The 21,725-nt window shown below is 43.2% G+C and overlaps 3 protein-coding genes and 1 long non-coding RNA gene across 5 annotated transcripts; 2 read left to right on the plus strand and 2 right to left on the minus strand.

The window, feature by feature from the left end:
• The first annotated feature begins 614 nt into the window (after positions 1-614).
• LOC110975526 (cytosolic non-specific dipeptidase-like) lies at positions 615-11,217 on the plus strand. Its single transcript, XM_022228081.2, has 13 exons — positions 615-959; positions 2,072-2,195; positions 3,452-3,628; positions 4,269-4,424; positions 5,138-5,218; positions 5,572-5,645; positions 6,248-6,322; positions 6,971-7,115; positions 7,462-7,561; positions 8,044-8,215; positions 8,745-8,830; positions 9,295-9,461; positions 9,997-11,217. The coding sequence occupies exons 1-13, from the start codon at positions 928-930 to the stop codon at positions 10,042-10,044; spliced, it is 1,437 nt and encodes a 478-aa protein (XP_022083773.2). The 5' UTR covers positions 615-927; the 3' UTR covers positions 10,045-11,217.
• Positions 11,218-12,564: 1,347 nt separating this feature from the next.
• LOC110975528 (C-type lectin domain family 4 member M-like) lies at positions 12,565-15,749 on the minus strand. Its single transcript, XM_022228082.2, has one exon. The coding sequence runs from the start codon at positions 14,015-14,017 to the stop codon at positions 13,442-13,444; it is 576 nt and encodes a 191-aa protein (XP_022083774.2). The 5' UTR covers positions 14,018-15,749; the 3' UTR covers positions 12,565-13,441.
• Positions 15,750-15,985: 236 nt separating this feature from the next.
• Positions 15,986-20,003, minus strand: LOC110975560 (transcription factor ETV6-like). Of its 2 annotated transcripts, none has more exons than XM_022228142.2 (4): positions 19,601-20,003; positions 17,953-18,057; positions 17,354-17,493; positions 15,986-16,581 (listed from the first exon to the last, which is right to left on the minus strand). In XM_022228142.2, exons 2-4 carry the CDS (start codon positions 17,955-17,957, stop codon positions 16,268-16,270), a joined length of 459 nt encoding a protein of 152 aa, XP_022083834.2. In that variant the 5' UTR covers positions 17,958-18,057; positions 19,601-20,003; the 3' UTR covers positions 15,986-16,267. The 2 variants fall into 2 exon arrangements, with proteins under 2 accessions (XP_022083834.2, XP_022083833.2); XM_022228141.2 differs by having other exon boundaries at positions 17,354-17,496; positions 19,601-20,000.
• On the plus strand, positions 18,052-20,885 carry LOC147795814 (uncharacterized). Its single transcript, XR_015423496.1, has 2 exons — positions 18,052-19,156; positions 19,512-20,885. It is a non-coding gene; the product is annotated as an uncharacterized LOC147795814 (long non-coding RNA).
• Positions 20,886-21,725: the final 840 nt, after the last annotated feature.

The following is a 21,725-nucleotide window of genomic DNA, read 5'->3' on the forward strand; positions in this document are numbered from 1 at the left end:
ATGCTAGTCCGAGATACGACTGTTTGTATGGTATCTTTCGATTCAGACCACATAGATAGCACGTGACTTTCCAGACTGGACCCTGTCGGTGTCTTTCTTGTGTATAATTTATATTGTTCCCACCCCCAACGTTTGATGCAACCAGGCTCAGCCTGAAAATGATGGGGGAATTGTTTTGGCTGTTATCAAGGGGGTACTTTCGGGAGGCGTTCCCATGCCCCTAAATGAGTTTTTTCTCTTGAAGATTATCCCCAATAATATTAATTAATAGGTTGCGGTTTTCTGGTGTCCGTGCCTTGGAAGGACGTTCTTTATTACATAATTTACCTACCCTATGATAACAGAGCTCTCGCTCTCCTGTAGAATTTGTCATTATCAACATAATTCTTCTGATTTGGAATAGATAACAATGGCTCATCACTTGATTCCTTTAACTGATATCTACTCTAATGTGCTTAAACTTAAAAATATATACATGTCTATATACATGTACATAATAGAGCTAGGAAAAAGTGGAAGCGAGAGTTAATCCCCGCCCGGGGCTAGCTAGCTAGCTAGAGGGCGCTCTAATTATTTTGCCGGACACGAGGGGTGTTGTTTGAAAGGCTGCATCAAGTTATGGTGCACATCGGGGTTTGAATTGATTGGCTGTCACGCTACAAAGTACGGGTCAATTTAATCTGTACCAATTACAGACATTGGTAGTAATTAAGCCGATTATTGCACTTTAGAGGGAACAAATTACTTGATTCGTCCCTCCACGTTTCCAAACGGCCGAAACGGGAAACCCCCAACTTTTCCAACCGCGTTTACGTTAATGGGGAATCCCCTTCCAACTTGCTCACGTGTTCAGCATTGACCTGTGTGGTGAGCACGTGAGCTGAAATTTGGAGGGAGGCGCACATACATGTAACTACAAGTACAAACATGGCCGATGATTTTCTTCCTCAGCTCTTCAGGTAAAGTGTCTGGCATGCTGAGTTAAAGGTTTATAGGCCTGTCATCATGGTCGTGTCCAGTGCTGTGTGTCACTCGTCATGCTCGTACCATGCTCGCACGTTCCTACCTCCACCGCCGGCGGTCGACATGGTCGATCTCATATCATGGAGGAAGGAGGCCGGGGGAAGGAGTTCGAGTCCCGTCCTTCCTCCATGATCACATGCACTAAGCCTTATTATTGCAAATACTGCACGGGTGACTTAGCACTATGGTAGAAAGGCATCGTGGGATGGAAACGGGCTTATTTGAGGGGGTTCTCTGGCATGTTTGTTGGGCTGGGAGCCGGAGAGTGTTCGTGTAGACATGGGGGTATGGTTTACAGTGGTGTAGGGGTGCACCACACTACAAATAAATTCCCATAGACAGCAGTGATAAATCCCCATACTTCACAAATATTTTTAAAATACTCAAAACTCTCACAGGTGTTCAGGCTGCACAGAAAAATGATGTTCCACATGTCCCCTTTCATTTTCCTTTCAATTTTCGGGGGTTGACCAATGAATTTTTGAGAAATTCTCACCCAAAGCGGACCACCCCTAAAATGAAGGGCATTTCACTGCCTGGGAAAGTAGCTATTTTGAAAATGCATCCCTCTGCAAAATGGCTCAAATAGTGCCACTTTCAAACCCGATTGCATTCAAATTGCTCAGAATTGGAAGCCCCGAGTCTGGCCCAGAGGTCCAGTCTCATATTTCTTCAATTCCCCAGTTCCATAGCTCTCAGGACCCTCCAATATAGAATAGTTTGAGTGTATAACTTTTACTAATGACCTCAGCGGACATATTTCTGGCCTAAATACAAGGGTTCGCCAGTAGGGAAGAATTCCATGTACCATGCATAGGCCTACGGATGCCGCTTGGTGACACCCCCACATGCATGCACATTGGTTTACTCTCGAAGACTTGTCTGAAAAATTCTCAGTGTTTTTTAAGTGAACCCCTTATTATTGTCGCTGCTCAGTTTAAGTTTTGGAACATTTTATGCTTCAATTCCTTCCAATGTGGGTTTAATCATTTATGAAGATAACATTGAGGAAGTTAAGTAAGGCATTCCTTGTAATCCTCGTTTTCAGCTTTATTGACAAGCATCAAGATGACTACGTCAGGAGGCTCGCCGATGCGGTTGCCATACAGAGTGTCTCGGCCTGGCCGGAGAAACGATCAGAGATTAAACGCATGATGGAAGTCGTGGCTAAGGTACATCTGTCTAGACTAGTACTCGCACACTGACCATGGACTCTTTCTGTTCATACTGTGACATCTCACGAGAGAGTTTCTGAGATAGGAGGATCTAACTCGGGAAAAGCACTGGCGGTTTGGCCTGTCCAGGGCTCAGTTTACACCATTCATTTTATGTCAATAGGATTTTAAAAGCTATGTATCGCTTTAATCCTTTAAAGTGAGTTGCTGTATGTACCTGTATGTAGCTTGCACATGTTGTACTAGGCCTACTATCCTGTAGGGCACTTCAGTGCATAAAAGTACAAGTACTAGTGAATTCTAGGATTACAGGCAATTGTGTGGCCAAAGAATTTAACAGAGAAGAAGCAGGGGAAGGTGTTGAAATGATCATAGGGTCAGGGGTTCGAATCCAGCCGGTGGCAGCATGTTGTGATCCTGGGCAAGTCACTTTACCCCTATGTGCCTCTCTCCACCCAGGAGTAAATGGGTACCTGTGAAGGCAGACACTGTTAGGTTTAGCCGTTTGTGCCGAAATGGTAGCACTGGGCTAGTATACTCCCCAGGGAGCTGAGATGGTTTCAGGAATGCTCAGATGATATGAGCCCATTGTGCAGGGATAATGATAATACAGCACCTCCGAATAGTTTGCTAGATAGAGGGTGCTTTACAAGTGCTTATTTTCACTACTATGAAAATCAGGCTTCTCTCTCTGGTGGAGTGTTTCCCTCATGTGTGGGAGGAGCTTGTATGTAAGCAGATGTGGCCCCTATTGGCTTCGTGCAGGATCCATTGAGGGCGCTCTCTGTGATTGGATACGGGCTTGACCCTAGATAATCCTAATAGACCTCTGTAACTGGTGACATAAAAAACCAAATGTGAAGTCATCAATATTGGCCAATTACAAACGAGTCCAAATTCATCACATTACATTTACACCAGTGTCTATGATGTGGAATTCAGGTAAATGGGGGGAGATCCAGGAATTTGTCTGAGGGGGGGGAGAAATTTTCATGTTGCCTTTTATGCGTACAAGCAGAAACAATGATGAACCGACACACATCATACATCAGTATTGGTCTACACAGAGGAATAATCTGGAAGGGATGCTATCTTGTTTTAAAATTCACTTTAGTCTCAGAGCGGGTGGGATTGAACTGGAATTTCAAAACTAGTTACATGCATTCAGTTATTTCTGAAAGAGATTGCCGAGAATTAACATCACATCTTTCATATTTCATGCGTAGTTCATTACGTAAATTATTTTCTCATAGGACCTGCGAAAGCCCGAGGTTGGAGCAACGATTGAGCTCGTAGACATTGGTACGCAGAAATTGGAGGACGGTCGAGTCATCCCGTTGCCGCCCATCCTCCTGGGTCACCTTGGTGACGACCCCAAGAAGAAGACAGTCTGCATCTACGGTCACCTGGACGTGCAGCCGGCCAAAAGGGTCAGAGCTAAAGAACATCCAAGGAATTCATCCCAAATTAATCCCTCATCGACAAAGTTTGATTTGCAATGTCTTTTTCCCAAACCCAAACAAAGTTTACTTTGAAATCAGTTTCATCAATATAGCTAGGTTAGGTGTATTAACAGGGACACAAACTTTTGAAAAACGAATTTATAGGAGCCAGTACAAAGAATGTGCCATTGGTTTCCTACACAGTGAAGGATTTTGTAGGATTGAGGAAGGTAGAGCCCAGCCACTGTTATTTTACTTGAGGCTTGATGTCCCTTGAAAGTTGAAGTGCAAAGAATGTGCCATTGGTTTCCTACACAGTGAAGGATTTTGTTGGATTGAGGAAGGTAGAGCCTAGCCACTGTTGTTTTACATGGGGCTTGATGTCCCTTTAAAGTTGAAGTATAAAGAATGTGCCATTGGTTTCCTACACAGTGAAGGATTTTGTTGGATTGAGGAAGGTAGAGCCTAGCCACTGTTATTTTACATGAGACTTGATCTCCCTTTAAAGTTGAAGTGCAAAGAGTGCCATTAGGTTAGTGCATAGTGGAATTTTAGAGGACTTGGAAAAATTCCTTACAAAATGCATCTGTGAATGTTATCCTTTCATCTTTCTCTGTCTATTTTCCAGGAGGATGGTTGGGACACGGACCCCTTCGTTCTGACTGAGAAAGACGGTAAGATGTACGGGCGTGGCTCCACAGATGACAAAGGGCCGGTCTTGGCATGGCTGAATGTCATTGAGGCATACCGCGCCCTGAAACAAGACATCCCCATCAACATCAAGGTAAGTCCAGTCACTTGGGGGATTCAAACCCTGGACCACTGAAATGCGAAAACCCTGACTGTTATCTTCCGGCCTTGACCAAGGCCAGTGGTTTGTGGAGAGGTAGCCAAAACTATTTTAACACTATAAACTAACAGCGTACGTTATAGCTCAGATGGTAGAACACCGAAGCGATATTTTTGAGGTCTTACTTTCGAATCCTGCTTGAATCTTCAGTAAATCATCTGCGAACCCCTAAAAAATCCAGGGTTTCTTACCCCCCCAATAGAAGTTGGCTGTTTTTTTGAAACTCGGCATGCACACAAAGATACTCATTGTTTAGACAAGCATGAAGTTTCAACTCATGTATGGTTCAAGACACCACATGCATTGGTCACCGGTATTTAGCAGGTCAGTGGAAAATGTGTGAATATTTAGCAGACCTGTCTCAGGAAAGTGCATGTTACGTGATAACACCATGTCCAATTTTCACAAAATTGGTGTCAAAATGACCGCAATTTGTAACTAAAACATTCCTGAAGGCTCGTCACTGCAATGAAAGTTGAAAAAATGTTGAAGGGGGGGGTGTGGATTTTACATGTATGCCCCCAGTTCTTTTAGGGTTAATCTAGCCAGTTGGCAGCAGGTCAGAGGTTTGAATCCTGCCTGGGTCAACCTGTTTTGTTTGTTTTGAATCCAGCCTGGCTTTACCCTTATTTCTATTCGCCTTGCAGTTCTGCTTCGAGGGAATGGAGGAATCCGGCTCTGTAGGTCTGGAGCGAATGATCGAGTCTCGCAAGGAGACATTTTTCAAGGTAGAAGTCATTATCTTAAGTATTAAGTGCTAGTGATTTTGCAGCTCTGGTGGAAATGAGACAAAAATGGAAAGAAAACAATATTAAGATGAGTATTCAGCTTTTTTAGTGTGAACCTTATTTGCTGAAAGAGAGTTTGTAAAAATATATGCTACAATAGTTTCAAAATTCCAAATCTGCGTGAACAATTACGACAGTCAGTTTTGTGAAGTCGGTTACTTCAATTCTTCCTTTGTGTCTCATCTGATGTAAATAGGCTATCCGGTGCTGTCTCATTTTAAGACCACATCAAAGATGGCATTGTTTCTATCCAGACAATGTGCTGTCATGCATTATTTCTCCTCTTGTCTTAGGGCGTCGATTACCTGTGCATCTCAGACAACTATTGGTTGGGTAGGAACAAGCCCTGTATCACATACGGATTGAGGTAAGGCACTATCACGTTGCTACACAGCTTACATGTACCGGCATTTCATCAAAATGGCATGATTTAAACAATACCAAAGGAAAACCCATCATTTGGCGAAATGCTTGTTGGTTTTATGTCTTAATCATCACATAAATGAGGACCCTTTGCTATTTTTAAAACCATTTAATTCATCGCTCTAGGTTAACTTGGGTTTATGATCTCGGGAAGTTAGAGAGTAAATTGCATTTCACTGAGAGGCCACACGCACGTTCAGGGCTCCATCTTGAACTTGTTTGTTGGTTAGTTGGATTAGGTGTGGTTTGGGCCTTGGTTTGGGTCTTGGTCTAGGTCTTTAACGGTCTGGGTCAGTTTTGGGTTTCGTTTTATTTTTGTTTATCAGCGTTTTCCCTTAAATTCAGCTACGATCTATAGAAACCATTACATGTCCTCCACAATTAAATAGTTGGCTTGTAAAATCACACACCAATACTATTTTGGCACACCTGTCATATCATAAAGGAAACCATGCAGGGGCTTCAACTTGAAGTACCGTAAAAAAAAGAATCATGTTTCCTGACTTCAGTTTTTTTATTTCTTTCTAATGTGCTCAATTTTTCCAGGGGATTTTCTTACTTTTTTGTCGAGGTGGAATGCTCAAAGAAGGACCTGCACTCCGGTGTCTATGGTGGCTCAGTGTAAGTGAAAGGCAGGCTCGTCTTTATAAGCACATATGCTCAATATCTGCCGGAGGGCCGCCGTGGGACCAAGAGAGGGCGCAATTTTTGGCGGTAACGGTGATCCCCTTTGATGGGAATAGCAGCTCCCTGGAGCATTTTATAATGCATGTCGTATCAGAGGACTGTGGGTAGACTCTTCCCAATTCTGTTCACGCATCAAAACTACCGGCCTGATATTTGATTCACGTGGGTCAGGATTGTGATCCGTGATTCACCATTGGTTCACTGATACCCAAACGTCCTGCTCATGAATGAAAGTAAACCACCTTGGGATCTCTGACTAAGATTCAGATCCATGAAACAAACAAGGCCCAGGTTTTAGAAGGGGATTTCACGTAACTCACTCCCAAAAGTGCTCCAGAAATCGCGGGAACACTCCTAAGACAAATTTTTAGATGAATTATTGGATTTCGAATATCGGAGACTTTTTTTTCGAATGATGCCTTGGTGGAAAACGTGCAACAAATGGAATCCAAGAAATCAATTCAAATTGAGAATCTGTTGTTTTCAGGATACTTTGGATCCCCCAACAGCATGGAATCTGGATCTTAGAAATTACATGTCTTCTGCCAGCATAGATTATCTTGTCTTCAACACCCTTTATAGGCATGAAGCCATGACGGATCTGGTCGTCCTCTTGAACAGCCTGGTGGATGTCAAAGGTCACATTAAAGTGCCCGGTGTGTACGACAAAGTTGCCGAGTTGACTGAGGAAGAGTCAAAGCTGTACGCACCGATCGACTTTGACATGGTACAGGCTGATACAAATGTCACCCCACGATAACCCATCTGTTTTACCAAATATGCTGAGACTTCGAGTTCACCTTGAAGATGATGAAAACGTGGTTGGCCAAAAAAATAGGAGCCATACAGAGGTTGAGAACCCCCGTTTGCGTGCAGTCCATTCTTTTTTACAGCAATTTAACAGCAACTCAATCAATGAACACACCTCATACAAATAACACCCATGTCTATGTAACTTAGACAAACTGAAGACGTCGAGATTATTTGGTTACTTACTTTTATTAGCTTATAGTTTTGATGCGTATGTCTGAGCAAGCTCAGTGAGCGTGAATCAGATCGTGTCCGCTTTGCAGGAGGACTATCGTGAGGAGATTGGAACCGAACGGCTGCTTCACGACACCAAAGAGAAAGTCCTACAGCATCGTTGGCGCTACCCGTCCCTCTCCATCCACGGTAAATAGGGCGTGTTACCTATCTCTGGCCTCTTCTAGGTCAGATGGAAATTTTTGCCTGCATTTCCGTCAGGTACACGCTGCGTCAAGACTTGTGACTTTATTTTCCATCTAGTATTGCGAAATACATTGCCAAACATTGCATGCCACTTTCAATGGACTTGAATAGTTGAGGGATTTCTACATTGTGAGGGATTCCAGTCTTAAGCCCTGTCTCTCCACCCATCTCCGGAGATGTTGTCTGCAGCTAGTGCTGGAAAATCCGGTCTCTGAACAATATTTGCAATCCAACCAGAAGTCAACAACTTTACAGCAAGCAACGCTACTTTTGAAAACAAGCTCTTTTTTATTAAGGGATCCAAATTGGCAGGAACTCATGGCTTTTTCACCATTTGGTGTTAAAGTTTGTCCGTTTGTCAAACTGTTTGATTTGTTGTTTGTTGCTTCCTGGGTGTATTGTTAAACCCCCTCTATATTTTTTAGGAATCCAGGGGGCATTTGAGGGAGCCGGTTCCAAGACGGTGATCCCTCGCAAAGTGACCGGAAAATTCTCCATCCGTCTGGTACCCCACCAGTCACCTGTCGAGATTGAGCAGCTGGTTATCAAGTACCTGACCGACATCCACAAGGCCCGAGGCTCGCCTAACAAGATGTCGTGAGTAAAATACACTAAACTAGTCATTTTTCTCTGGTGGTGGCTTTAATTGCTTCACAGGAAATTTGAAGGAGGAGTTGGAGTTTTAAGAATCCAAGAAGGCAAGACTCCTCGGTCACCATGCAACCAAAATGACTTGTGAATCCTGTCATGGACGGACTACCATCCGTCTTGCCAGGCAGCAAAAAGGAAATGTTCTGGGAAGCAATCAAATGCAGAAAGTATACGCCAAGAATTTGCTTCCTCTAAGGAAACAAGCATGCTCGGGTGGGACTCGAACCTGCCGTACTTACTGCTTATTAGTGCAGACGTCTTAACCACTCGACCACCGTGCATGCCGGTTTCGGCTGGCTGGCTTGAGTCAGATGTAGCAGCGGGTACCACGAACAACTATTTCTAAGAATGGATTTGACTCGGGAAAAATATTAATTTTTAAATTACAGTGGTGCATACAGCGTGCATTTTACTCGAATGTTAGATATTTGAAACATCCATATAATAGACCCAAATGTTTGTGGGTTTTTGTCAGTGTGTCCGTCAGCTTGAGCGGAGTGAGTTGGCTGAGCGACTTCAACCATCCTCACTACCTTGCTGGCCGCAGAGCTATCCAGAGGGGTAATTATCTCCTAAATACTGCCTCGGGGTCACCTTAGTAGTCCTAAATTTAATTGGCATGTCAGATAATGATGAATACAACTTCTTTATTATTGAACGTTTTCGGCAATGAGACCAAGGTTTCCTAAAAGCGGCCTGGGCACAGTGGTTTACAAGTGTGAAGAAACCTGTAGGGAGGAGACAGTGAGAAGCAGTTACAGTTTTAGAGGACCCCAGAGGAATATTCCGTGTAAGACTCACAGGAGTAGGGAGAGAAAACCCCAACCCATCTCTTGTCCTAACACCTTAGGAGTCATTCTTTTCCTCTTGTAACATAGACAGACGCCATCTATAGCCTGTGAGTCGTCTTAAGACCGGATGACTTGTGATGGACTTGCATGGAACTGTGATAAATTTGACTGTGGCACCCCTCGTAGCCTTATTCTGCCTCTGCTTTCAAGCCTTGCTACTTTCCTTGCTTTCAGTGTTTGGAGTAGAGCCGGACATGACCCGCGACGGCTGCACCATACCCGTCATCCTGGCCCTCCAGAATGCGACCAATAAGAACGTGATGCTGCTCCCTATGGGCGCCTGCGACGACGGCGCGCACTCCCAGAACGAGAAGATGAATCTCTCCAACTACATCAATGGGGTAGGGCATTGCCATTTTGCTGCGATGGGCATTGCCAGCGGTGGAACAGAACGTGTACCTGATTCCACTTGTGCTACTGTCAATAGATTTAGTTTTATTTTTACCAAAATTGAAACATCATCATCAGGAAAAACGAGACGGTACGAGGTTGGTGGTTGACAACAAAGCTTATGTACACACTTAGCACACGCCCAAAGACCGTACCCTCTTTCAAACAGAAATTGATCACGCGTGCGTAGTACGTCCACCAAAAGCGTGCGTGAACCCGTGTGTGCACTCACCGGGTTGATTCCCGCCAAAAGGGACCGTCCTTGGAACGTACAAAACACGCCATCTCATCTTGTTCCTGCTCAGAGTGGATCACAAGACCATGAACAGGGTGTGAAGTACGGCTCTTGGCAGGTTTTACCCATCTCATTTTTAATCGAAGTTGTCCATTCCATGCATTTTCATGTATATCACAAAAAATCAAAATCACTAAATGTTATGTGTTTTTTTAACATTTTCCTTTCTTTTTTCTCTCATTCTTTCCTAGATCAAGCTTCTTGGAGCCTACTTTGAAGAAGTGGCTAAACTGGATTAAAAGCCACTTAAACCGATCAAAGTGACAGCTAACTTGGATTATAGGCTCCATAGACTAGTAATCGCTTTCAAATTTGATTAAAAGAATGCCTTTTCCTGCCATAATTCAATGCGTTCCGATTGAATTCCCTTCCAAGTCTTTAGTCAGATGTATAATCTTTAATCGGTATTGTGTTAGATTGGAATCTAACATGAAGTGCTTCACTTTAATGTTATAATTAAAGCGTATTTTTTTCAGAGATGGAAATTTTAGAACTGGAAAGTGACTCCACCAGATTATTTCAGTGTTGCATCGAATGCAAATCTTTTTCTTTTAACATGAATATATCTATATTTTTATACTCAGTGCAAAAGAATAACTAGAAACTATAGAAACATTCCTTTTTATGGCTGAAATTTCACGGTTTTTGCTTAATGATGTTACACTAACTTTAGTTTAATACTTCCCAATGATTTACCTGGCATTTACTTGGCAACATTTTAGTGTTGTAACAAACATTTGCTCATAAGTGCACATTTTCTACTCTTTTTTTACCCACTCTGAGGCTGCGTGTTGAAGGCACGTTTTTTGTACATGCATTTTAAAAGGAAAGTGCATTGTTAGGGGTTTCCGATTAACAAGCTGAAGTCGCGTTTGTGCCAAATGGAACCAGCAGCGCCTTCGCGATGAAGTGAAATAATGGGTGATGACCGACGCTTCAACTTAATTATGCGGCTGAGCGGCCATGTAGTCGGTGCCGATTACCCCCAAACGCGTCTTTGCACCCATTGAATCATTTTCAGTTCGTTGGTAGCTAATCGTCTTATGCTACTTCATGTAACTCATTCGCACATTTTCATTCCCGGCGTAATTTTTCAACCGTGGAAATGAGTATATGTAGGAATAAATAAATGAAACGCGGTATCTAAGCCTTGCACGGATTATATGCGTGCATTAATAAATTGGTTGACAGTAATTAAATTCATCAGGTCAGCAATAGGAATGTTAAATCGTGTCATAGCCTGAATTATACGACTACAAACACAGCTGACAAAAAAAGTTTATTATAGAACAGTCAACCAAAGAATAAATGCATACGTATTATTATATGCAGAAATCTAAAAATGTTAATCTTGTGTAAGCAATGTGTTGAAATAAATGGAGTCTTGAGCTCCACCAAATAGGAAGAAAGTACATTGGACTTGCTCTAGTATCCAATTGCCCGAAATGTGACTATGGCAAACCAGGTCTTTGGTCTCTGCACGGCATCTTTGCTTTCAAACAAACTTGCATCGCCCGAAATCGCCCTGAATACATGCTCAAAGAAAGGATTCGCAGTGTAAGCCTTGAATGGACCTAATTAAGAAGCGCCCTTCATCACTTGGTAAGCCTACGTGTTCGTCATGTTGTGATCTCTTTTATCTTGCCAACCCAGACATTTTTCCAATGGAAGGCGCTAATTGGTTGAATTGTGCGTTGCCCACCACAACAAAAGGACGCGTCATCAAAGTGTGCCGATGGCGTCTCCAGCGTGTGCCAGTGACGCGTGCGCTTCACGAGGCGCGGGCCAATCAGGTAGCGCCCAAAACTAGGGCTTTCTTATTTGCACATGTTGTCAGCTTCTGCTGTTATGAAGGATGCATCCGGTCTAGTCCATTTAGACTTGTGTCCATTGTTACTGGGTCCGGCAAGTAATGTACAATAAGGGTGTAAAATTTGATATTCGGTCACTCATTAATCACACTGCCACTGAGACAGCATGACTTCTGTCAACTTGAAACGTAAGGGACTGTCCCTCAAGACCAAGATGGAGATCACCAAGGCGACCGACAGTGGCCGCAAGATATTTAGTCTTAGTGTATTAGTTGGTATACAAGATCCAAGTAAGAATAGTAAAGTGATATAGATGTACATAATGAAGAAAAAGTTAGTTTGATGATGTTTGACCGGTTCGCTTCCACCCCCTCCCTTTATGCACAAAAAGTTTGTCGGTTACCAAATCCAGTTATGCAATGAGGATGCCAAAAGGGTTCATCGTGCATGAGATTGCCGAAGGTTTGTGGGTGTTTGACATTGTAGGGCAATTATGTTCATTGCATGCTACAAACTACCGCACCAACGCTGGTTCAGTCAGCCCAACGCTGGTTCGCTTCATGCATTAGACGGGTTCTAATGTCAGTGAACCAACGTTGGTTGGCCGATCGCGGTTCGGATCCGCGTGAATTAACAAACAGGCCCTGTACGTCACAACAGATACCTGAAAAAGAGTTTCAAAAAGGAGGCCATCGCTCCTTGACTTTTCTTACAATGTCGTGAACTATTGCCTGTACTTTTTTCTTTCATCCTGAATGTTCTGCACAAAACGACGCTGCACTTTTTGCCCGAGCGTATTGCCTATATGTGCAATGTTTTATACATGTACATGCAATGGAAACTAGGGTTAGCCTTCAAGCTCATCCATCGACGACCAGACCCTCTGAAAATAAGAAAGAAATTACATTTTATCCATTCTGCTTACAAAAAAGCAAGATCCACAGACTGTTGTCTAAAGTTCACAAGAAATATCACGCGAAAACCATCGTCACGCCCCAGGACGTCAATCTGTGGTACAAGATGCTAACAAGAAGAGTATTTAAACAATTCTTAATCTTCACGGTCCTCAATCCTCCAATTTCAATATGATTTTACATAGATCTCATATGGTTTGAAAAACTGAACGATGAATGGCTTACGCCCTGAACATGTGCACTGTCATGCGTTACGCAAGAAACAAAAGCAGTTACCAAATGATGGTTGTCGTGCACGATCTCTATAATAGGTAGATGTCATTCAAGAAATTGTCAACTGAATGCGCTCACCATTCCGTCTCATTCTAACTTGGCGAAGCAATTAAACCTCATCAAGCCCGACTCATTCTCCCCTTTGGATCAACCGTTGAAATCCAGTCCCTTATTTCAATTAGTTACTAGCTTCCAATCCATCTCAGGCGTAAGCAGAACTCTGCTAATATTTACGATAATGATATCTTCAAATCTAGCTAATATGACGTGTACACGTACCTCGACAAGACAACTCTCGAAGATGCGTGAACATTTTATTGTTTGGATGAAAAGGGTTTAGCTTTCAGAAAGGTTGCAAACAAATCACTGAACTGTTCTGTCACATACAGACAGTTTGAGTCCATCGACAAAGATCATCTCTTTGAAGCAGGCGTTACATCCTGCGAATTTTGAGGCAGAGTAAGCCGAAAGAAATTGGCAACTCATTTTGTCGGACGAACCCTTCCAGAAATTTCAAAGATGCGCTCTAATGTTCGGACTCTCGAAACCCTGTTGCAGAGATCCCCAACCGACTAGTCGGTGTCTTGATAGGCGGAGTTCGGTCGCAGCAGTTCTGTTAACATTGTCTTGGACCATGTTTAAAGGGAGGTCAAATGGTGCAGGCGACCGTCTGCTCCCACAACGGAGCAGGACATTGAAACAACCGCCGCCGAACTTGAAGAAGTGACGTCCATATGCAGGTCCTCCCAGTCGGCGCTGTCAGCTTCGCAGATAACGTAAACGAAATCTGCACTACATTTGGAGTCACTCCACTTTCCAGACTTACTTATGCTCACGCAGTCATCACCGGCTGCATTGTTGGGTTGGGAAGGCGCCCAGTTTTCAAACGGCATTCCTACGGTGGCCTCTGAGTAACACACCCAGGTGCCCTCTGTAGCTCTGTCGTTGCAACCCAGCCAAGCAAAATCCTTGCTTTGATCATTCAGTAGCTCCCGGATAAATTCATTTTCTTGGGCCGTCTCAATCACCACGAGTTCTGCGCCTAGCTGGTTGCAGTACGCCTCCCCGTTCTCCCAGGTTCGCTGCTCATCGTCAGTTTTGTAGCACGATGTCTGGCGCTCTAGCCATGACGCCGGGCATCGACTCTCAACACCCACAAAGGCAAAAACAATTACAACTGTTTTACAGAGTGTCCAAAGCCTGGCCTTAGCCATTGAAGTTGTACAACGGTTCAGTCAGTAACGTTAAGGGCATCAGTAGCAGTCTGGTGTGTGGGCAGCCGGGGGCTCAGAATTCGAGGTAGCCCAGCGCTAATTCAAAGCTGAAACTGAGAGGAGTCGGTTGGAAATTGCGGCACAAAATGCTTCCAATTCAAATCTCTCAGTCATGACTTTATGGGGCGGTCCGCGCTGCTACCTGCGGAAGGTGCACCTATTTCAATGGATGGATCTGAAAGTCTTACATTTGTTAGCTCACACCGCTTGTGAAGGGCCAACTTGAAGTAGACTGCTATAAGCGCACAGCGGACGCTGATACTTAATCAACTAAAGGCTTGACTCGACATGGATTTGCTATCTTCATCAGTGACTAATTAAACAATCGTCATGCTTCAGTGAATAAAACTGAATAACGCCAATTGGTCAGGTCTATCCACGACCATCTTTGCAGCAATCAAATTTAGGAATGGATCACTTCATTACAAAGAAATCACAAGGGAGACGTAGTTGACCTTGGGTGCTAATTGCATTCATTCGTAGGGTTGAGTCAATTTGAATAATTCACTATTCGAATATTCGACCTTCAATTTGATCGAATACCGATATTCGGTCGTACCGCCCAGCAAATTGTTAAACAAACCATTTACAAAATCAGTTGTAATAACGCACATAGCTGTACATTATAATCAATATAACAGATTTTCATATTTAGGAGTATCTCCAGCCACGATTTAGCAAGATGGAGATAAACAATAGCCTACCTGTTGCCATGTTGTGAATTTATTTTCCATTACTTTTAAATTGTTTGATGAATAATTTATTTTTTGAATCGTACGATTTCTGTTCCTTTTCATTTCCGTCTGCTAGAAACAAACCTCCGTAGTCATTTTCATAAATTTTGCATTCGAATATTCAAATTCAGAAAATAATAGTCAAATATTCGATAATCGATCGAATATTCGGTTAATTCGGCACAGCGCTATTCATTCATCCAAAGCTGTTTCCCTCTCGCCGTTACAATGGATGAAACAACTTCCAATTATTGCACACAAAGCCACTCGCATGTATCTGCTTATAATTGCCAATTACCCATGGTCGGCTGACGCCGTGAAATTGGATCCACTGGCTGTATTCGTTTTTAATTGCCCGGCAATTCAAGAGCAAGGACGAAAGTTGACCGAAACTTTTAACGAAGCACGCGAATCGCTATGGTGTACGCCACGAAAGAGGTTGCCACGGAGAGGCCCGTCTTTTTTAAGTGCACAGTGGACAAAACGATTCGGCACGAGTTCTTTGCGCTGGCTGTACCGGGCGGGGAACTTGAGTGTTCTGCTGTGTTTTTCTCGCCTGAAACTTGGGACAATGGTTGTTCTTTGTGGCAATGCGGGCTCCCAGCCATTGTCTAATATTTGACTTAGTCTCCATCCCAGACTTCAACTTTTTTTTTAAATTTTTATCCCCTAACTTTGAAGTTGTTACCGTAACAGTAAGTCTAATACAAGATCAAATAAAAATACTTAACTTCAACTAATGATACAAAGGTCTTGTCTGAAGCCAGCTCACAGACAGCTGTCACGCGCCTCTACAATGGGGTGAATATTAAACTCCAGACAACAGATTTTGTTACAGCCAATTGAGCCTGCCTAAGCCTGAGAATATTTCATTTCATTAGAGAGTTTTTCATTGCTTTGCTTTATAATCATAACCGAAATCTTATTCATTCTGTTGAGCGGAATTATATATAGGTAAGGGCAAACCCGTTATATATAATTAACATCTCCCCAACGCAAAAATACATCTTGATAATGTTGAGCGGAAGATAAATATCTGAATACTCGGTTATTCGGACTGACTCGGCCTCAGACTTTGAAGACATTGAATTAATTCTTTACGGCCGTACTTTTTGTCAACTTTGGAGGTTAGCAAATTTGGCAAAATAATTTTAATTTGTCTCACAAATCAAAGTGACAATAAAACCCAACACATCGTCTCTTTATTTTGATGTCGTTGCTCATAAACAAGCACAAAACGCCGGCAAAATCAATCAAGAGATTCCGCTTCCTAGAATAAACAAAGTGTAACCTACCATTTCTTTACACAAATCTGACCCAACAACGGCTGAAAGTGCTTTACAGGGCAAAGTGACTGCCAATGTAAATGGGTCTCCACGTATACATGTGTGCATGTATTAACAAAGAGAGGTATGTACCAATGTCTCTTTCTAGACTGTACACAAGTTCAACTCGGTCATTGGTTTTCTTCTACTTTCGGCTTTTTGGAATCGTCCTTGCCATGGGTCGCCTCGGGTCGCCACAGCGCCCTCCGTTTCGTTTTCTTCACCTCCTCCGCTCTCAAGACGGCAACCGCGTACCGCCTCTGGAAGTCGCTGTGCAGGACGTCGCCGCACGAGGGCGCCCTGTTCATGAAGCCGCTCCGGGTCAGTAGGCAGAGTCCTCTGCCGTTCATGGCGAACTTGGTCGTGTCCACGCTGTCCAACTGGTAGAAGCCCCTTGCCCACTCTAGCCAGCTCACTACGTCCGCTCTCGTCCACAAGCGTGGATCTGCGAGAAAATGTGAAAAAACCTTCAATGGGCTCCGACGTGGACCAATGGAGGGCACAATTTCCTAGCAACGGAGGCTCCTTTTGTAACAACTGCGCATCGCTGGTTTGATCACAAACAACTAGGAAACTCAAGGGTGACGTAGTGGCATCGCTATCAACAAAATGAACAGTCCCAACCAACACTGCCCTTTTCAACTGATGAGGGGGTGCTTCCAAGGGCAGATAACACACATAATAGTCTACCGTTGGCTTACCATGTTCCGGGCTTACTCACTTGATAACTGTGCCAACTATTCTGCTCAGGACAAGCAGCTCGGCCAGTTAGGCCTACATGATACTGCACCCCAGCACAATACTTCCCCAATGCATGGATCTCGGATGTACTTGTACATTGACAAGATGAACGTGAAAGACTCCGGACTGGGTATAGTAAGGCAAGCATGCTCACTCATGTCACTTTAGAGCACTAATTTCCAGTGGGAAGGCACAGTGGAGTGACTTGTCCCCCCCCGCAGCCTGTGTCTCCCGTGTGCCTACACCCTTAAAAACAGAGGAGGGAAAAACTGTCATGGCCATGCAGCATTTTGACTACGTTTTAACCACACTAGTCCCCCCTCCAGAAAAGAGGCCACGGGCCCCCTGCAAAATGTAACCCAGAGGCCGCTTACGCCACCGTGACTGTTCAGGCGCCGTTGGTCCGAGAAGAAACCGTAGCAACCGTGGCATACCAGGAACCTAGGAGCAACGAGGATCGATATCTTTCTGCTTACCACGACTGGCTACTCGCAAAGTATCGGCTTCCACCTGCATGATGTCCGGCCGAGGAACCGTCAAGTCGATAACCTTCTTGACGTCATCAGCCGGTTCCACCAATGGCTGACTGTCACAGGAATCGGCAGTGCTGCAGACTCTACTGCGAAGACAGACCGAAAACTCGATGGAAGGCTTTACTTATCAGATGGGTACAATACTAGATGATAATGTGTAAAACTTTTAAAAAGGGAATAAACTTTGATGTTGAATTTGTTTGGTTTTCAATCACTTGTCTCTTTTTACCAGAAATAGGTTATTATAGCACCTGCTCCAAAACAGAGACCCGCCAATAGTTGTCATGTTTTTTGTTTGCAAACGAAGTTTTTAAAGACCCAAAATTATACATGTATTATTCTAAGATCTTCCAGCTTCCAGTTACAGGTATCTAAATTAAATGCAGCTTGGTAACTGGTATTATTATTTTTCATAGTTAGTCGCTGACTATTTGGGAACACGAGTAGGTAACAAATACGAAGAGCATAGGATTGCCAACACAAAATACAGAAGGTGCGAAGAATCGACACCGTTTTACTGACAAAAGAGAAGTTTAGAGTACCTCATGTTCGGCAATTTTGCGAGTCAATCCTGTTGATCAGTGGACCTTAACCAGACTATTGGCAACGCCTCCCTCAACTACGGCAATGTAAGCTCAGGTGTGGTTCTAAGATGCATGCAAAAAGACAAACCACTTAAACAAAATTATGTAAACCCACTTCCTAAAACGAAACATTTTTCTAATCCGCTTTGCTCGATAGCACGTGGGAAGCATGACCGGACATAAATACACGTATCAATATTATTTGAAGTGCGATAACCCGAGGCTTTAAAGCTGAAATTGAAAACTGGATTAAAACCCAAAATGCCGGCCATAGGCCTAACCGCAACCGAGCAGTGCCCCAAGCAGGGTTAATCATATGACTTCAAAAGAGTATAATTATACGTAGTCATGTCTTGCAGGCATACAGGTAAGAGACGCGTGTTGTCTAGAATAAAATCGGGGTACTTCCGCATTCTGTAAGTCAACATAATCTAAGATCAACATGTCATTTAATACAGCATAGACACACCGGGCAGAGGTCGATAAGACTTTAAGCTTCAGCGGTTCTATGCAACGAGGTACTTCACGGCACTGTATATACTGATCTCTTGATCCCCTGCCTGCACAGAAATGTGACTGCATATCAGCAGAGGCAGAAATTCTCTGATACAAGAATGGATAAATTTCATAAGCACCCACACCTGCAGGCTGGGAAACTTGCTAATGAATGAGCATAGTTAGGCCTAGTTATAAATAGCTTTCTCGTCAAATTGGTGACAAAAACATTCCAATAGGCAAAGACACACTGTTCGAGTCCATTAATGATCATGAGTCATTTCCGAATCACGGCCTGGATGGATCATCTCGATTCCCCGGTGCGTTCCACCGCAGATCTCTGACTATGGAAGTATATCTATAGTAAAGATTGCGGTAACACCATGTATTTATCTCTTCTTTGAGTATGTGTGGTTCTGAGAAGAACCCGGTTCTTCTCAGAACCACTATAGATCTAGTTTCTTTCATCATGAAAACCTTTAAGTCTTATATGGAAGTATAGTTAAAATTGAGTTGATGATTAATTCATCTATAGAACTGTGTGACTTGAAGCCACGGGGTGACGTCTACTCATGAATATACGAGGCTACGGACGAACTCATGGTTGGTACCAGACTTGCATATTTAAACTTTAGCCAATCTATTCCGTCCACGACAGATTGAAATGGTAAGAGAGCATCACATCGCTGAAAGAAACCGTATTCAAAACTAATCTACTTAGCAAATGTACTTAGCAATGTTTGCTATTGAAGCAAGCATTGCAATAATCAATAGTAAACTTAATAGTTTTGTTAAATTGAACAGTGCCTTGTCGGTGAAAATCGTCATTTATAAGAACTTGCACAAGGCGTCAAAACTACACGGAATTTAACAACCGATTGGTGATGGAATTATAAGCACGATGGATACGGTTTTCAACGAGTAACCAGCTCGTAAGCAAGCATTACACAAGCAATGCCTTGCTTATTTTGGTTAATTCATAAACCTTATGAATGAGATAATTTCTTATTTATCCTGTAAAGAAATCGAGAGCTCTACTTTCATCGGGATTGTATCCACAGTTTCTTATACAAGCATCCTACATAGAATCTGGGCAGTTTAAAGAGCTTACCGACTGTCCTAAGGTGCGGGGAGCTCCAAAAGGCATGTTTTCCACAAACTCTCTCCGGCACATCTGGACCTCGACACACCTGCTACCTCGCCGGCCTCTGCAGACAAATGCCTGGCATCTTCCTTCAATCCTCCTGCTTCCTGGAAACCTCTCCAGGGTCTTCAACTCAGAAAACACTGAATTTTGGGGGCCTGCCCTGGATTACCGGGCCCCCGTACACGGCTTGTCAGAAGTGCGCCTTTTATGGTCACCGTCCTCATGCATGCCTAGCGACACCGACAGGTGTTTTCCCACGTTGCTGAGTCATGGACATATTAGGAAGTGCCGCAGAAAAATATCATTGTTATGGAGATCGAGTTCCCTTTGCAATGTTCTGTGTTGATACGGCGAGTGCATGACAAAAGGCACTGCACGTAAGAGCACGTGGGAATTTGTTCCTCTAAAAGCCAGGTGTAAGGCAGTGAGCTTGTTGTTTACGCTACAAATTTCAATGAAAACGAAATATCAACAAAACTGGTTTTTTTCTGCGTTCAGCCAGTTTCCACTGCAAAGAACCACGTTATGGTGCTAACGATTCAATCGTGACTTCAAACTACATCATGCAGTTGGGAGCTTGGTTCGTGTCCGAATTTGTCACTTGGCTGCGGGTAGAAATGACGCACGAGTATATAGCATGGTGGTGGCCGCAGCCAGTTTCCATAAAGTTGTATGCAATCCAAGCCGCAGCCAAGTGATTTGGAAGCGGCTATTTTTGTACTGGCAGAACGATTACACATTGTGCCAATGGCGGAGCATTGTTAAGAATAACCTGCAAAAGGCATGCCTTTTGTGCAATATGCCCTCAGTGAGTTAAATTTGAATAAAATATGGTACACTGAGTTCGTTCAATTCAGGTGAACTTAACAATTTGAATACTAAAAACATTTGCTATATACATACCTCGTGATTCGGAGCAAGATTTTGCTCAATTTAGAGACACCTTTCACTAATACACTATTTTCAATGCATAAGAAGGGCACAAAGGAACCAGTTCATTCCAGAGATAAAAGCTTGCTCCGAATCGCAAAGTATGGCATCCAGTCAGTGTCTGGAGTCTGCAGAATTCAGATGATGTTTATACGCAATAAAATAGCGCAGTGTATACCAGATTTTACTCAATGTTAACTCGCAAAAGGCTCCATTATTACTTAATGTTGTTACGCCTTTGGGATGAATTTAACTCAGGAGGCTTGCTTACTGTATCTGTATTATGGTTGAAAATAAAACGAACCTCCGCGAATAAACACGTCGTTCTTGGTGCACAGTCTGACCGCTTCATGAACCTCATAATGAGGAATATGATTGTCTGAACCTGATTCGATGTGAACTCAGCTGCAGTCTGGGCTTTTTTTCCCTTTTATGGACATGGAAACTGTTGGAAAACCCCTTCAACGCAGCGCCATTGAGGTCGAAAATTCACGATTGAAGTACGACAAAGGCTCCACTGACAAAAAAAATTCCAAATTCCGCATTTCATAATCAGGGTAGACTGGCTTAAGAGTGTTATCGAACAAGGGAAATCGAAATTGAGTGCAATGTGCTCACTCCAATCGGCCGAAATTTCGCTCAAGTTCTACTTTGGGTTCTGTTTTAGTTACCTGTGCTTCGATCCAACTCAGTGTTATTTTCAGTCTACATTTTCCAGGCCTTATATTCATATTTCTTTTTTTTTTTGGAGAGAGATGTTAGAGTATATAATATTCATCACATACTGCTTGTCGTCACGAAGTGCGAAAGGGAACGGATTAGCACAAGACTAGCCAAGTAACAGCAATTTGAATTTCGAATTTTCAGCTCTTCGGGTGTAATAAGAGCAGGTAAAACTCTCCAGAGTTCGAACGATACGTATCGTCACGCAGTGATTGTATCTCAACTTGTTGCTTCATACAGGAAGCCAGTCTAAAAGCAAATTGCGGAAGTTGTTACTAAAAAATTGTCAAGGTTTAATGGCTGGTTCTTGTTTGTTTTGTCGTGGTTTCGCAGGTATTAAGTTGTGAGACGACTGTGCATTTCCGAGTAAGGCTTTGTGGATTCTCAATGGGCGCTGTAAACGTGTTCACAATGGATTTAGAGAGTCCTTTAAGTG

This window comes from Acanthaster planci, linkage group LG20 (assembly GCF_054643075.1).
Source record: "Acanthaster planci isolate LZ-2023a linkage group LG20, COTS_SCS, whole genome shotgun sequence".
NCBI lineage: Eukaryota > Metazoa > Echinodermata > Asteroidea > Valvatida > Acanthasteridae > Acanthaster > Acanthaster planci.

Bases quoted from the DNA above. Each gene is read 5' to 3' on its own strand.
- LOC110975526 (XM_022228081.2), top strand. From the start codon at position 928: ATGGCCGATGATTTTCTTCCTCAGCTCTTCAG. The intron at 960-2,071 runs GTAAAGTGTCTG...CCTCGTTTTCAG, and splicing joins TTTCTTCCTCAGCTCTTCAG to CTTTATTGACAAGCATCAAG. The intron at 6,323-6,970 runs GTAAGTGAAAGG...CACCCTTTATAG, and splicing joins GGTGTCTATGGTGGCTCAGT to GCATGAAGCCATGACGGATC.
- LOC110975528 (XM_022228082.2), bottom strand. From the start codon at position 14,017: ATGGCTAAGGCCAGGCTTTGGACACTCTGTAAAACAGTTGTAATTGTT.
- LOC110975560 (XM_022228141.2), bottom strand. The intron at 16,582-17,353 runs GTAAGCAGAAAG...ATTTTCTCGCAG, and splicing joins TTTGCGAGTAGCCAGTCGTG to ATCCACGCTTGTGGACGAGA.